Genomic DNA, 17,835 nt, shown 5'->3' with positions numbered 1-17,835 from the left:
ATGTATCTCTCTCTTTCTCACTCTCCCACACTCTCTTTCTCTCCATCTGTTTCTCTCTCTTGCCAGTTCTCTCACACTTAACCAGTCATCCATTCTATCTTAGTTATTTTAACTAATTGCAAGTAATTAAGCACCCGGCAAACAGCTTCATATCTCAATGACACCGCGGAGACGCCCCCGAATCAATATGAAACGAGTCACAGGGACTTAATAGGTGAAATTCATGACAGCTCCATCTTTGCCCCGCCCCCTCGCCCACCTCTCGGCATTATCTCCCCCAGCTAATCACTTTATCTAAACCAATATAACAATTTCAAAAATAATTTACTTGAGTTCCGCTAAATGTCACAGAAAATGTGGAACATGTTTCTTGTCAGCAGCCCGGAGGGGGACGTCCCAAGTCCCCAACTCTCGTGAAGTCGCAAAGCTCTCACGTGATCTCGCGTGGTGAAGAAGTTTTTTAAAAGAAAAAAAACGCCTGCTGGAGACACGTGACAGGACCATTTCCCCTCTTCTCCCCCCCCTCCCCCCCCCCCCCCCCGATCTTACTTCTCACTCCTCCGCTTCCCCGCCCATCAATTGACTAAATGTGAATAATTTCTCTTAAAAGTGGACCAGAAATGGTTGAACCAAATTATGAGTTCAGTTCTTGTGTCACATAGTCTCCAAATCAAAAACAAAGAAGCACTGCTATTAATCCATTTTATATAAAGTTTTAATAACCAAAGTCTAAGGCCTTGAGCCACGGTGTTACAGTGTCTTCCCTTCGTTTAGTGAGGCTCGAGTCTCAGAACGATGTCTATCAGGATATAAGATGACTTTTTGTCTTGGATAAGGAGAAATTATAATCTCAATGTCCTGACGAAGCACTACAGAATCTGTTAGGATCTGACGACACGGAATCGAAGTTAACTTAGAATAAATTTCCAGGTGAGAATCCTAATTGTTATATCAAGTTTTACGTTACAAGTAACGCTTTAGTAAACCTCATTTTAAATGTTCACATTAAGTAGTCATTAACTCTTTTGTCGCTTGTCGATGGTACAGGATATCATTTTGTGATTTATTAGTCTAGTGCTATAATAATGTCTAGATTAACTTAATAAGCCGAATTACTTCTTTTCATGGGCAAGTTCACGTATAAGTTGTTTTGTTTTTTAATTAATGATTTTCTATTTATTTTTTCTCCTGTTTTTGTTTAATTTTATAATAGCTCTCCCAAATCTAATGGCACTCTTTTTTTTTCTAATGTTCTTGTTGGTGTTTTTATTAGTAGTTGAAAAGTTTTACATTTTCTTAAACAAAGAAAACAAATATCATGGTCTCTCACGACAAGCAATATTTTGTTTTGAACAATACCAAATGTAACTTTTATTATAATATAAACAAAATCAATTTCATATGAAATAAATAATATTTTTTTTATTTTTTTCTCCTGTTTTTGTTTTACTTAATAATAGCTTTCCCTAATCTAATGGCACTCATTGGTGTATTTTTGTCTTATTACATGGAATAAGATTTTTATATATTATTTTTTTTTATTCTATTTTAGATGCTTTCTAATCAAGTTGCTAAAAGAACATTAATTTCTACTAAGGTGTAACTATTTTGATTGGATTTTCTCTAAATTAAGTTGCTGTAGTAACTGTGTTACGTTGCTTTTTCATGAGGTTTTTATTTGTCGTAATATATCTTGTTCTTAAAATTAATCTGGCAATGTCTCCTTAGCTTCACCCCTAGCCCTCCTCACAGACAGACAAACCTTTATAGCTAAGACACAAAAACTTTATAGCTAAGACACAAAAACTGTATAGTTAGAAGACACATGTATACACACAGTATATATATATATATTGTTGACCTTCAGTTCTTAAACAGGCTGCATATTCTAATTGCTCCCACATATTCTTGCAAAGTTTCTAATAAACAAGCCATCTCTGATGTTAAATTGTACCGTTCATTTCTTTATCAAGCTTCGACCAAAGCAACTAATTAAATATTTATTTTATTCAATTTTCTGCTCATTATATTTATTATTATTATTTTTCATAAATAATTTTTTTTGCTGCTATGTTGACATCATCTATGGCTGTGTGGCTTTAATTTAGTTCACTTTACTTATACACTATCACTAGTAAACAATTGGTAGGTACAAATGTGACTGAATTTTTTAATAAACTACTTTTACATTTTAATGATTGTTTTTTGGTGTACTTAACAGAAGAAAATATAAAAAATATGAAACTGGATGACAAAAATATTTTTTTTTGACTAATCATGAACTTATTTGTTTGGTAGCTAATTAAAGAAAAACAACATTTAGCTATTATTTATAATTCCAATATACAGAATAATGATTTTTTATATTTTTTTATCATTAATTTTATAGTTTAAAACTAAGTTTTTCAATTCTGAATATATAAATGGATCTAAAATAAAAACAAAGAAAGGTCAGGTGATCTAAATAGTGATAATGTGTGACATAAACTTGAACTTATAAGTTCTGAATAAAAAGTCACTCTAGAACTCACCGTATAGAGTTAAGTTTTCAATTTTCTTCCTTTACATGTTTTCATTAGAAAGAAACATAATAAATAGATCGACTTGTAGTTTCAAAACAAAACAAAAACTGAAGTAGATTCTATTGTGGTAGAGGACTACACAAAACAGAAAGCGATTTATCCGAACGATGTCAATTTAACAATTTTATTGTTGAAAATCATTATTTCTCTCTCTCTCTCTCTCTATCTATCTATCTATATATATATATATATTAATATGGCTAAATAAGTTATCAAGATAAAATATAATTTACTTTTGCTAATTATTAGGTACGCTTTAAGTGACCCTAAATCTGCTTAAATTTAATTCTTAAGTGTAAATTATTTCATATTTCAACACAACAAATTCATCCACTTAATAAACAGATTAATGTATTGTATAAATGTAGTTTTATTAAATAAATACATGCAAAGCTATACAGGAATTACGCTGTTAGTCTAGCATTTATATGTCTTACTAATAAATAATATGCAATTAACGACAACAAACAGAGGGCAATCCTATTATATCTTATATTATACAATTGTATAAGACATTTACATTTTGTTTTCAAACATTATAAGAAAATTGAAGAACTTATAGAGGAACATAGAATTTCGATGAATGAAGTCTCAATTCAAAATATACAAAGTTAATTTGTCAGATTTTAATTGAAGATTGAAAAATCCTTTAACAAAATCACTATTCCTGCAAGGTAATTTACATAAGTTAGATGTTTATTTTTTGTCTACTTTAAAGTAGAATAACAAAGTTCATGTCTACCTGAGACAAGCAAAACAACCGTACAATCCAGCAATATACTTACGGATCTAAAACAGCAGAGAGTTAAATTTAAGCAGTGCCGAACTTAGATTTAATTAGGCCGTAAATTGTTTTTGAAGATTAAGGCTCCCTTTAAAAGTCCAGATATTATATGTCAGTGCCAAATAAGATTTTCGGAAGCCTAGAAAAGTAAACAGATGTAGAAATAAGAAATACAAGGAAAGGTGAAATAATGAATATCTAACGTAAATTTTACCTTTTTTTTTTTTTTTTTTTGTGAAAAATAAAAACTAATTCTGCCAATTTTTTTAGAGCCCTTTAGAAAATTTGGGGTTTCTAGCTTGTGCACCTATACAGAAATCTTCCACTTTAGTCTTGCATCAATTACTGCCTACACCTTCACCTATCCCTTAGTTCGGCGGACCGTTAGAGCACCACACAAGATCTGATATCCGTCTTTCTCCATTCCTATCTGATTAGAGAAACAACGCAATTTAGTCTTGCATCAATTACCGACTAGACTTTTAAAAAAATGCAATGTAGTCTTGGTAACGAAAAAAAGCGATGAAAGAAAAACACCAATATTGGCCTTCTAATTTTAGACACACTCATTGCCAGCCATTGTTCGTTGTTGGACAGTTCTCTTCAAAAACTATCTCTGGATTTGACACGAAAACAAATGAATGAAAAGTACTTGAGCTCAATAAACTGTTTCACTCGCTCGCTTTTTTTTTTGTTTTTGTTTCTCTTCTTTTCGCCATTTTATTAGGTCAATGACTTTTTAAAAATCTCGTCTGCTCGTGTGTCATTTCTTCTCTTTCATTCTGACCACTAGTGATTAAACTTGTCTGTATCGGGGCAAGAGTTCAGGGTTCTCACTCTGTTATCCAGTTGACATCACTGTTTTCCTAACATTAAGCCGTAGCAGACGACTTGATTAGGAACATCCGGAAACACTGCGGTAAAGCTTTTTATTTTTTTGGAGAGCAGACGATTATTATCCCGCCGAATTGACGTCACTTGAAGTTGTTTGTAAAAAAAATAATAATAATAATAGTCATCGATTTAAATACAGTACTTGAATTAATTATGTAAATGAGGTTTTATATGCTATCCGTTATCATAGCAACTTAGTAGTCAATAAACCAAGCGAAATGTATTGTTTAACTAGTGATCAGATTTAATAACTTTTATTTGTAACATGAATTATACTTGCTGGCAACAATCAAAGGCGGTGATAGATGAATAATCCTAGCAAAAGACAGAAATTGACAGAGATTATCGACAGATCATGTGTGGTGCCCTAACGGTCCAAAAGGGACGGGTAAAGGTAAAGGTGATAAATGAATACTTTTTATATAACATTTATTTCACTTTATGAAAGTTTACTATAGTAATTAAGTTTGTTATAGATCTTTTTTTTTATTACATAACTCTTTGTAATTGTGTAAAGTTATTGAAATGGAGAAAGAAGAGAATATTTGTTATTTATGACGGAGATATTAAAGTTTAAGCAAAACTCTGGAAAAGGCTGCACGTGATAATAAAATATTTGCATTTAAATCTTAAAATCTCATTTTAAATCATACAAATTTAAGTCTTATTATAGGCTAAATGTGGGATGTTTGGCCGAGAGGCTAAGTACACTTGAACTATCAAATGGGCTTTAGGTTTGACACCCGACTCGAGCAAAGTTGTTTACCGAGTGCCTAAAAGCAGCACGGAAAACCTTCTCCCAGATACCTTCACCTTCCACTGGTCCATAAATAAGATTGGACCATAGCAGCCTGAGCATACTTTAAGCATGAAAATTACGCTATATAAAAGCTATTTTAAAAAACGACAAATATAATAATGATAAAACTTGCGAGGTCTAAAACATGTCGTCTTACTGTATTATACACTGCTCGCCTCCCCCCAGGAGCCTCTGCGAGACATCTATACTTTCACCATAAACTTGATCTTTCATAACATTGATATAATAATACACAGTTCATTTAAGCAAATAAATTAGACTAATTGTGCACTTTCTCCGCATCAGTAACCTTTCTGCCCATTGGGGATCAAGGGCGTTTCAGGAGGGGAAGAGAGGGGCGAACCTCACAAACCCATTGCATAACAAAGAGCGCATTGAATCGCATTTACAACTGTTATTTTCCAAGTAATGAAGAGAAAAATAATGCAGAAAAAGCTTATATCAACCCAATCTGTCTGTCTGTATGTCTGGTAAAAAGTGTGTAGGCCCTACACGTTTTTTTTCTTCCACAGCCAATCTCAGATCAAGCTGAAGTTTTGTATAATTATTTCTTGTACCTGACAAAACAATAATCAATTTAAAAAAAAAATAACCGATTACAATAGTTAATGAACTACTGGTGATATAATTATTTTGTTTAGTATCGAACAATGGAAAGAAATCGTATTTAACAGATGTAGTATAAGTGGAATTAGTCCCCTTGAGGAGTCTTGAGCCCTGATGAACAATTGTTTTTTTTTTTTTCATTTCAAAAGCGATCACGGTAACATTCACCAAGACACACACCCCCCTCCTCCCCTTCTTCCTTTTTTTTTTTTTTGTTTGTTCCCAACTGGTTTAAACATAACAATAAAAACAAGCCAAATAGAAACACAAAAAAGGAATTTATATAGATCCCAAGGGTTCTACGAAAATGAAAAAATAAATTGAGGGTCTATGAGAGAGGGCTCGTGGCTTGTATGCAACATTTACATGATTAAATGAACTACAATATAATACAAACATACGGTGATTTTTTTTTTCTTATTATAGGTAACCCTTTAATTTTTAGTCCTGTCATTCGTATGAAAAATTATTTTAAATTATAATTTGTTATTTAAAAAGCTATATTCAGTCTACAGACTTCAAGTCAATAACATTAAACATGACCGATCTAAGAAAAAAAAATTGTGTATCTCCCGTTGACTTAAATCGAGTTGATGGAATGTTACGACCCTCAAAGGGACTCGTACAATGCAGTAGATTACCCCCCCCCCCTCCATTAGGTCTATTGTATATTGTGAGAGTTATGCCCATTCATAGGGGACACTATCCTGCGAGCCAAGCTTCTTATTTGTTTATAGAATAAAAGTGTTGTCATTTCATTTCAAATATTTATCTTAACAAATTGTATGCATGCCTTTATTGCAACAAAGTTTTATGTAATGGCACAACGAAAGCCCCTAACTTGAGACGCAGCCAGCCTCATGAAATGAAATACTTTTGAGCAATCAATGATAAAGTTGAGAAAAGAACTGCATGGGGCGACAATCTTTGTTTTGACGTCAGAAAGAGAACAAGATTGTTTTGGAAACTATTTGACACAAACCTGCATCAGATTTCATTAAAGATGAACGAACGGACCACATGAAAGTAAAAGCGGCTTTGAACTTTCAGCAGCGTGCTACATATCCTAAGTCTTGAAGATCTAATACAACTTTCAGCAGCGTGCTACATATCCTACGTCTTACAGATCTAATACAACTTTCATCAGCTGCTACATACCCTACGTCTTAAAGATGTAATACAACTTTCATCAGCTGCTACATACCCTACGTCTTAAAGATCTAATACAACGGCTACTTTTTGTCTTATGCAAGTAATATTTTTAAAAATGTAAATACACAAGTTGATTGAGAGGTTGTTTTTTTTTAAATTAATGTATTTAATAGTCAGTACTCCTCTTACAAGTTGACGTGGGCAGTGGTTGGGTCCGAAGAAAGGTGAACATTGTATACAATTAAAATAACTTCTTTGCTAATAGCCAGTTTATCCGATAAGATAATGATAATAACAACAAATTCGCCCTTTAATGCTGTTAATATGTCTACTATTCTATGAGGATCTTAGTTAAAGATTTTAAGACATTCTTCACGTGGCTATTTCCGACTTTGATTGAACCCATTTTGAGTAAGGATAAACCAATAGACCAATCACATATGAATCCATTCTATTATGTGAGCAGCTTCTTGAAATATCCACAAACGAGGAACTTGAAACAAATATTTGAACAAGAATACCAAAAATTTTGGTTATAAAAACATATTCCAAGTATATATCCTCCATAATGAGTCATTGTCAAGAAGTTTTTGACTGCTCTCACGTCTTGCTATATAGTACAACATGGATTCAGTGCAGTCATGAAACGTATCAAAAGTAAAAGAAACCGACAAAAATTGAGCTCGTTCAGATTCATATTTTTCTTAAAATTATTCATCAATACGTTTAAAGACGAAAACTTTTTGAAATGTGCAAATATTAATTGTATTTTAAACACGGATTGTTTTGAATCAATTGTCTCATTCTCTAGAGTGTATTTATTTGTAAAGTGGATCCTAGGTCAATCCAACATTACTCTGCTCCTAAAGAAGAGGAAGAGAATTCCCAGTGACTTCTATGTCGGAGTATATGCGAGAAATCCAACAAGAAGATGATTCCTCTATATATAGATACTAGTATACACAATATAGATTTGTCATTGTTTCGAAAAGAAAGAAGGAAAGGGACTAGCACAGACCTATATATATATTATATCTAGACTGGAAAACGGAAACAAATTCTTATCTGATAATGATCAGGTCACAGACCTATATATATATATATAGATTGAAGGCAACTCTTTTTCAAGCTGCAATTCTAGGAAAATTGATCCTTTTCTTTATTAGAAAAGTAAAGATCATTAGTTTTCAAAGTTTAGAAATAATGCAATACAATTTAGTGCATTTTTAATAGAATGAGAAATATTAATATTAATCACAGAACTATATATTTACCCAAATCTATGATATAAAGCCATTTCCGGTTAGTTTTCTTTGAGATAATGTGTGGGAAATCCTAGATCAAAATAATTAAAGTCTGTTGATTTTTATCATCTTGTGATTTAAGATTGTACATTTAAAAAGATTGATTGTCTAAAACTTTCTAAATATAGATTATGTATACAAAAATTGTAAAATAATAATTATGAGACGAGGGTGCTCTTATTTTTGATGTTCGATTACATAAGTTAGGGTTTAATAAAAATGTTACTTCTTATAACTACTTTAGAAATTAACGCCTTTTTTTTTTTTTGCTTTTTTGAAGATTTTCACGTCATCTGAGTAGTGTTAGAGATATATATGTCCAGTCTAAGTATAATATATATATATATATATATATATATATATATATATATATTGATAGATAGATAGATATATATGTGTGTGTGTGTGTGTTTGTGGGGACTAGGTTGAGTTAAATAATCTAGGTAACGTTAAAAGCAGAAGTTGATGAATGTTATTATAAAACAAACAAACTGCATCAGCAATACTGTTGTACAAGACGTGTATTATATTTTCCTAACCTCATCACGTCTCTACAAGTCTTGGACTCCAACTTCAGCCTCTTGGTGAATGACCACAGTCATGCTGAGCCCCTTTATTTTAGGGACAAGTACATTATAGTTGGTTGGTAAAACTTCCTATCGAAGGACCCTTTTGAAGAATGTTACGATGGAAAGTTTTACCAGTTGGTTTTAGTTTGTTTGTTTTATTTTTGTTGTTGTTGGGAGTTTCCGTGGTGCCTAAAAATCCCCCTCCCCAGAAAAAAAAAATCCTGGCTACACCCATGACCACACGAAAGTTAATCTCACTGAATTTATGAAACAAGTCTGTTAAATAAACAATGTTAGAATTCTGTATGATTAAATTTCAACTTAAAATTAGATTGCTTACTTTTAAGACTCCGATACAGTGTTAAAAAGGAAATACAAAATTTAAACTAAAACTTCTCGTCAACCATCGTACTTCAGTGTGATGAAAGTTCTGGTCATTTTATAAACGTGTTTCTTAGGTTAACTACGGTAATAACAAATTGAAGATCTTCAAGCAATCTACACCTTGTTCACAATCCACAGTAGGACCCAACCAAGAAATGTGCTCCGTCCGTTGCTACTGATAGTATAGTGAAAGGAAGTGACGTTTCTTTTAAGTAGTCCTTTAAAACATTATGTATTCTTTCGCCTTTAGTGGCAATTATCAGTTTTTGCAAAAGAAATTTTTCGTGGATTACTTGATCCATAATAATATGAACATTGGCCAATAAATTGACTTGTCCACTTGTATAAAGAAATATATCGTTTGCAAATAATTACATAAGAAGCTTTCAATGTCACAACTCATGTCATCAATAGACCTGTGAATAGTTTTGTTTCTTAGAGAATTAGTTTTTATAATATCAGAAATAGGTTTGTGTACAAAATAGTGTGTAAAACTTCTACAGCGGATGGCAAAATCATTTTTTGGCCTCTTGTGTCATGTTTTCCAAATTTCGCAATCAGAAAAAGATATTTACAGACTCTTGCAGATGATCTTTTTCTTTTTTTATGTCAAGTCAAAGGCTTTGTCTACTGTAGGTCTTTTCTCAACTTTATTGTTGCTTGTTCAAAAGTTTTTCAAATCTTAATACATTTTATCAGGGTCGCACCGTCTCAACTGATCTTCCAAAGTGGTTCTAAAGTGTCGTTAAATAAAATTTAAAGGCATTAAAGGCACAAAGGCAATATCAGTTCGACAAGGAAAGAATCACAATTTTCAAAAAATTGACACCACTGTTTAATTTCATAATTAGATTGGGCCATGTTAAATTTTAGTTCCCTGTAGACTAAATTAAACTATTTAAATGAGATATTAAAATAATTTTTCATTCGAACAATAGGATTAAAATTTAAGGGCTTACATATGATAATGTATAAATAGTTTACATTTATATGAGATAATTGTAAATTTCATTATTTTACGATTGTAATTAAAACCACTGCCTACTTAAATCGAGATCCACTCTCGTAAACCCTTATTTACATCTTGTAGACCCACAATTCTTTTTTTCACTTTCGTAGATCCCTCGGAAGTCGTCGTAGACCCCAAGGGGCCAATATAGACTAATTTGGGAATCGCAGGTCTAGATACAACATAGGTTTTCAAAGGACTACCGCGTTCTTGAAAAAATTATCGCTTTCGGGAATTTCGAATGTAAGGCTTTATTCTTTTATGTCTATGGCTTTATAATAAGTATTTCAAATGTTTTTCCTGTTTATCTTAGCGATGACACTCTTAACTAATGTCACAATTGGAAGTTCAAAAAGGCAGATAGGACAGAAAGAAGTTTTCCTTATACAATCAAATAAATCTCTGTCTAAACTGTTCATTGTGTTACATTCATTTGTAAACCACCAATCAAAATCTCTCCTCAGTTGGTCACGTGATGATGGCCAGTATGGGGATGCAGACGACCAGATTCCACAGCATCGAGGCCATCCTGGGTCTGTCCGCGCAGACAAACGGTAACTACCAGCACTCCGGGACGTCAGCAAGCGTCAACCATCGAACGACATCTCCGTCCAGCAGTCTGAACAGTAAGTAACAAAAGTATATTCAAAATACTCTCAAGCTTTTAGCTCTAGAGTAAAAAAAAAAAGACAGAAGGAACATAATGTTTAGGTCACTAACCAGCTAAGACATAAAGAAGGTCTACAGTCTGGCATGTATCTACACAAATTGATAATAAAAGGTCACGTAGTCTGGATGCATCATCATTATGCAAATTATGAAATATAGTGATGCTTAATGGCAGAGGTAGTACCTCAGATCTTTGGTGAATGTTCATTCTTTTTTACAAAGCTTATATCAACTAACGCTGTCTGTCGGATAAAAAGTTGGAATTTTTCAAAATTATTTTTTTTGTACATGGCAAAACAAGAGTCAATTAAAACAAATAAATTAGTCCATTAACTATTGTTAATAATTATTTTGTTTGGTATCGAACAATGGAAAGAAATCGTACTTGAGAGATGTGGTGATATAAGTTAAATTAATCCCCTTGAAGAGGCTTGAGCCATGACTGAAAAAGTGTTTTAATGCATTGAAAAAGCGATCACGGTATTTAAGTAAAGTTTCCCCCTTTCAGACCTTGTGATCTATGGGGCAAATGATGTTAAGGTCATCTGTTTATTTTCCAACGGTTAACAAGTAGGGTGTTATGTGGCCAGCACAACGACCAACCGCCTTTATTTTCCCCAACTAAAGTCAGGTACCCATTAGAGTTGGGTGGACTCAGGAACGCCCTAATAATCCCGAAATTCAAAATCCCAGTCTTTACCGGGATTCGAACCCAGGACCTCAGGCTCGGAAGCCAAGCGCTTAACCATTCGACCACCTCGCCCCCACGGGGGTATTTACACAATTCCTCCCTTCTACCCCCCCCTCACCTTCCCAACTGGTCCAGGCCAGTGATTGGATCATAGCGAACTGAGAAAGCTAAAAACATGAAATAGCGCTGTAACAAAAAAAATGGTAAAAATATTTGCAATCGCACAAATTTATTCTCGTTGATGAACATCTAATACACATTTAATTACGGGACTGACCCAAATTATTCGATACAATTACACTTAATGTAAGCTTTAGTTTTTTTTTATTGACGTAGTTTGTATGTTGTTCTTGTTTGTTTATTTATTTATTCTTATCCTCAAAATCAACACTAAAAATAATACAGAAATTAAAAACAATGTTACAATGTACAGGGAATGGGAGTTGATATCTAGGTGACCGGTCACTTCATCCCCGGTCACTTCATCCCCGGTCACTTTATCCCCGGTCACTTTATCCCCGGTCACTTCATCCCCGGTCACTTTATCCCGGTCACTTCATCCCCGGTCACCTTATCCCCGGTCACTTCATCCCCGATCACTTCATCCCCAGTCACTTCATCCCCGGTCACTTCATCCCCGGTCACTTTATCCCCGGTCACTTTATCCCCGGTCACTTCATCCCCGGTCACTTTATCCCCGGTCTCTTCATCCCCGGTCACTTCATCCCCGGTCACTTTATCCCCGGTCACTTTTTCCCCGGTCATTTCATCCCCGGTCACTTCATCCCCGGTCACTTCATCCCCGGTCACTTTATCCCCGGTCACTTTATCCCCGGTCACTTCATCCCCGGTCACTTTATCCCCGGTCACTTTTTCCCCGGTCATTTCATCGCCGGTCACTTCATCCCCGGTCACTTCATCCCCGGTCACTTTATCCCCGGTCACTTTATCCCCGGTCACTTTTTCCCCGGTCATTTCATCCCCTGTCACTTCATCCCCGGTCACTTCATCCCCGGTCACTTTTTCCCCGGTCACTTCATCCCCGGTCACTTCATCCCCGGTCACTTTATCCCCGGTCACTTTTCCCCCGGTCATTTCATCCCCCGATCATTTCTTACCCAATTAAAAAATTTTCTTTTTCATTGTTTAATTGTTCTGTTAAAGCTTTGACTTAAGTCCTGATTTCATCTTATATATAAATATGATTATGTAGAATGCGTTTTGATATTTTTCAACATGTTAATAATGCGTTTATAGTGTTTCCTCTTCCACTTTCTTGATGAGAAATCTTATAATATATTGTAAATCTGGGTGTGTACTTAGCTATAGCGCTTCTATTGGATGTGGGGGGTGTAATATTATAATATTATCCTGCGCATGACGTAATGATTAAAGGCCAAGTTGTGGTGGAAGTAGTGAAAAATCATTTGAGAGATAGAAGTGCGATTAGAATAATTATAACCAAGCCGCTGATAACTTATCATCAAAGGCCAAGGTGTGGTGAAAGTACGACCATGTTTCACTTTATTTTATTTTTCAATCGCTCTTTCTTGAAAATGGGGGAGTCATTTTTAGCCTTGAAATAAGGTTTTAATTTTTTCTACTAAAGTCTGACTTCACCCATCCTCCGGATATCATGTTTCCTATACTATATGCAATATGAATCGATGGATTGTCTTCTGTACTTACAATCGATGGCCTATCTATCTTATTGGTGTAGATAAACACAAAAACACTTTTTTACATTACCTCTATATTTATACATGTTAAATTTAAAAAAAAATGAATATATTAAATATTGCTCATTTCATGATTTTTACAATTACTATTTGTGTGATCAAATGTTCAGATGATGAAAATAACAGGGATTGAAATGACCGGGAATGAAATGACCAGGGGATGAAATGACCGGGGAATAAAATGACAAGGGATGAAATGACCAGGAAATGAAATGACCGGGGGATGAAATGACCGGGAATCTAATATTTGATGTCTTTAATTAACAGAATCATTTGTGGAACTATGGCACAACTATTCCAAGTCCCTTAATGTTGACTTTAACTGAACGGACTGAACCCCTATGTATATTGTTTACTGTGTATGGAATGTTTATCTAGACAAGCATGCGGCTTTATATGACCTTCATTATTGAAAGTCAAATGGCTTTATAATATTTATAATGACCTTAAAGCTTGAATACAATTGAAAGAAAATAAAAAGACAAAGGTAATTTAATATAATCAAATAAACGTAATGTGATGGGGAGGGGGGTGTTGGTCTTGATATGAGGGCGCTTCATTTCCAAACCTATGGGACTCGAGTAGGAGAAGAGGGATAATGAAAATAAAGTTCCTGCCCCTTGCTTACAACTTCACTGTGTCACGCGGCATATTAACTTTCCCCCCCCCCCACTCTCCCTTTGTACTTGCTCTCAGTCAAGACCATTCGTTATAAGAGGCCTGAACTCTAATTTGCAACGTCACAACCTGTGGGAAGTTTAGACCAATAGCTCGTTGTCACAACCCATCTGCACAACGTGGCGATGAGCTATCGGTCTAAACTGTCCACAGGTCGTGAGTTGCACCACTGGCGGATCCAGGGGGGGTGGGGCGGTAGGGGCAATCGGGGGGGGGGGGGCGGACGAACTTTAGTATAGCATTCACACAATTTGTATACGAATTTATTACTTATGTTAAAAATATTCTAATTAATTATATTTCAACCTATTTTTAAATTATTTCGCCCCCCCCTTCTAGTATGTTGGCCGATTTGGTGGAATCGGGAGGGGGTGATGGTATCTCTCCCGCCCCCCCCCCCCTAAACTTTCGAGTGGGGGAGGGGCGGTCCAATTTATTAGTAGAAATCACAGCTTGCTAACAAAATCAATTAAATGTCTATATTTGTAAAATTTGTTATTGATATTTTAACCAATCTTTATATTATGTCGTTCCCTGTTTGCCGATTGGTGGAGGGGGGGGGGGCGAATACCTCTACTTCCCTTCCCATCTAAACCCTTTTAATAGGGGGGGTCCATTTTTTTGGAGAAATCATAGTTTGTGAACAAAATTAGTTGAATAAATATATAAATTTTATATTGTGTCGCTCCCTTTCTGGTATTTTGGCCGATTCGGTGGGTGAGGGGGGGGGGGGGCGATTGCATGTACTGCCCTCCCCACTCTAGCCCTCTGAGTGCTGGGGGGGGCGGTCCTATTTTTGTGGAGAATCATAGTTTGTGAACAAAATTAGTTTAATATCTATATAATATAAACTACGTATTGATATGTGACCCATTGTAAATATGTCGTACCACACTCTAATCTCAAATTGTATCATTAGTAAATTTAAATGAAAAAGGGTTGTACCAGGTGGGAGGGGCGGTACATGCAATCGCATTTCACCCATCGGACAAAGCAATACTTTAATGCCAAATGCAATCTTTAGCAGAAATTATTAAAGGAGCGAGGATTAATCATTTTCACTCTACCGCCCCTTCCCTTTCCAGACAAAGTTTAAGTAATTTCCCATGAATTTATCATAATTATTTTAAGAAAGACTTTGCATTGGAAAAGTTAGAATTCAAACAAAATTTTTTAGTATAAGAGTCAAGATTGAGATGAGTTCTAAACCCAAATGATGTTTTTTAGTCGCTTTTTCCCAACCTTTACTCAACCTGATATTCTTCTAGTTAAATAAATTTGGGACTATAACTCACAATTTCTACTTCAATATTCTTGAATACTATTTATCGAATAATTTTTTTTCGGCGGCGATCCTCAAAGCAGAAATCTAAATACGTGGGGTATCCTATCTTTTCAAGGAACAAATCGGTTTTAGTTGCAATGTATTATGGGCCTATAAATTCATATTAGAATATTTTTCAAGTACAACATTATTCGAAAGGTCCTTTTTTAATAGTATGAATAATGAGCTTTAGGTCAGGAGAATGCGTTTCTGCAATGAAGAATGCAAGAAAACGCTTTTGGCGTTGAGGCTTCGCCCCGAACTCCATTGACGAACCCCACAAGAAAACCTTATAGCGCTGCCCCAGTTGTTTTGTTTTTCGCCGAAGGTTGAGAAATGCTATATATATATATGTGTGTATATATATATATATATATATATATATGTGTGAGTGTGTGTGTGTGTGCTGTACGCACGTTTATGCATAGGGTTAGGGTTTACTCGGCGTTAGGTTTAGGGTTTGGAAAAAAATCGCCCCCCCCCCCCCCACTCCAAAGTTCTGGATCCGCTAGTGCGTTGCACTGTATTGCTTCTGACGTAATATGGCGTAATATGAATGCGCCTCGTTCTTGGTCATTTAAAAAAAAAGGTATTGCTCTTGGCGCCATTTAACTTGGGTACGGCGCTGAGCCTTCATTATTTAATTTAGCCCATCATGTATCCATCATTCTAGTGAACATATCTCGTGGAAAGTCATAGCCTGAAAAGAGCCAATGTTCCATAGTCAAAGTCTCAATTTTGTAAGTATTGGATTGATTTAACCACCAAGTAACTAGCATTGCTGGAAGAGCCACATCTATAGACATCCATCACTTATCACTCAGAGGCTTTGTTAAGAATAGTTGTACGAACTCCTACACAGACGCGCCTCAGACGGGTCATGTTTCATTTCTCCAAGATTTGTCCTTGTCATCACCGCACCTTTCACCGTCCGCTGTAAATCAAGTCCAGCTGTCTTCCATCCGGGGTAACACTATGCTAGAATATGTTTCCTTAATGTGGGACAAAAAACTCCCAAAGTGAAACTTGTCACTGCGATATAAAGAGCCTTGTCACAACCATATACAAAGGGGAGGGTGATGACGGGGGGGGGGGGGGGGAGATATAGTCTCTAAAAAAAAAATGAACATAAAGAAACAAATGGGTAATGACACTAATTTCTACGATTACCGAAAGCCTCACCGCGCTTATATGCTGCAAATAATATGTTTTTTGTTGTTTTTTTTTCGGGGGGGAGGACCGTTGTCGTGAAGCCCCCGGGGGCTGCTTCGTCGTGCCATGTCCTGACGCCATCATGGCTGACAGGGCCCAGTGTGGGGCTACACACTAGGGCAAGTTGGGCTAATTCCTCTCCCGCCGGTTATATTTAAACGTCACTGCGGGAGTGCTCGGGGGGGGGGGGGGGGAGGGCAAGGGTCTCATAATCTGAATAATCTTTTTTTTTTCTTTTTTTTAAAGACGAAACCGATTGAATAAAGGAGTTATAGGCGTCTCACTTTGGATTAGAGGGAATGTGGAAGGGAGGTAACAATATTTTTTACGTCCAAAACTGCGACGTCTTTCCCACTAACAAACGCGGGCATTTATTCATCCCCTCGCATTAGCCGAAAACGTCTCTAATTAAATTAGTTAAAGAATAAATCATTCAACATAAGCGAATTTTATGCGCGACAGAACCTGAAAGGCGACTATGCGGAAGCAAGAGCGGGGCCGGACAATGGGTTCGTGTTTTTTTACCGCGGGCTCCTTCCAGCAGGGGAGCTCTTCACCCGGGCGGTACAGGGAATCGAAACTGACACCAGGATCCGGTGACGCTGGGGCGCAGACGTGACGAGTTGCTCTTACAGACACGCCGGGGGCATTCTGCCGGGGAGCTAGATAAACATAAGTCGTAAGTAGAGAGTGGGCGGTGCCCCCTTCAGCCGCAGTAGACACCAGAAGAAAATCGTAGAAACCGAAGATAGGAATAGAAGAAAGAAAATGAAAAACCCAGAAACAGCAACACAGGACCTCATTGTAGACTCTATAATTTTGTAAACATACTTGGCAAGCGATGGAGCTGTTACTAATAGCTGAGAATGGCTTGGGACAAGAAAAATCATTGATTGAGCCATTTAAACAACAACCATTGTAAGCCTCTATCAATGCGGAAAAAAGAGAGGAGGGGGTATGCATACAGAGGGTGGAGGGGGCAAAACGTAGGTTCGCATGCAGCCATAAACTCGAGCTTGCTTGCTATCATCATAGACTTAGCCTGTGTCTATGTTTAGAGTGAATGAGGGCCACGGCTTTATTGAACTGCTGATTCGATAGCGTGAACGCCTTACAGTTTTGTGTGTGTTTATATCTAATTCTTTCTCAAAGCAAGTTCTACTTACTTAACGCTGAAAATAACAGGTTTCTGTAATTGCTACAGTCTGGGGACAGCCCCATGGCCCCTAAGTTTATGTCAGACGGTATATTATACATGGCGGTCAGACTCTCTGACGGTACTGTTGGACAAAAGATATTTATTAAAAATGTAGCATTAGGAATGGAATGTGTCGCGTTTCTATTTTCCGCCTGGTTACACATAGAAGGGAAATGTTTGTCCGCCCTCTTGAAGTCTAATCCTAAAATTCGTACAAGGC

The 17,835-nt window shown here is 36.0% G+C and overlaps 1 protein-coding gene across 1 annotated transcript in view; it reads left to right on the top strand.

Moving 5' to 3' along the window:
- Positions 1-575: 575 nt before the first annotated feature.
- LOC106071304 (retinal homeobox protein Rx1-like) overlaps positions 576-17,835 on the top strand; it is a 39,328-nt gene continuing 22,068 nt past the window's right edge. Inside the window, exons 1-2 of the mRNA XM_056017182.1 lie at positions 576-930; positions 10,569-10,730. Of these exons, the coding sequence (XP_055873157.1) occupies positions 10,580-10,730 (151 nt within the window). The 5' untranslated portion in view covers positions 576-930; positions 10,569-10,579. The remainder of the gene's footprint in view (positions 931-10,568; positions 10,731-17,835) is intronic.

Source organism: Biomphalaria glabrata, chromosome 1, assembly GCF_947242115.1.
Source record: "Biomphalaria glabrata chromosome 1, xgBioGlab47.1, whole genome shotgun sequence".
Lineage (NCBI taxonomy): Eukaryota > Metazoa > Mollusca > Gastropoda > Planorbidae > Biomphalaria > Biomphalaria glabrata.
Note: the sequence above shows the minus strand (reverse complement) of the source record. Positions and strands in the feature narration are given on the sequence as shown.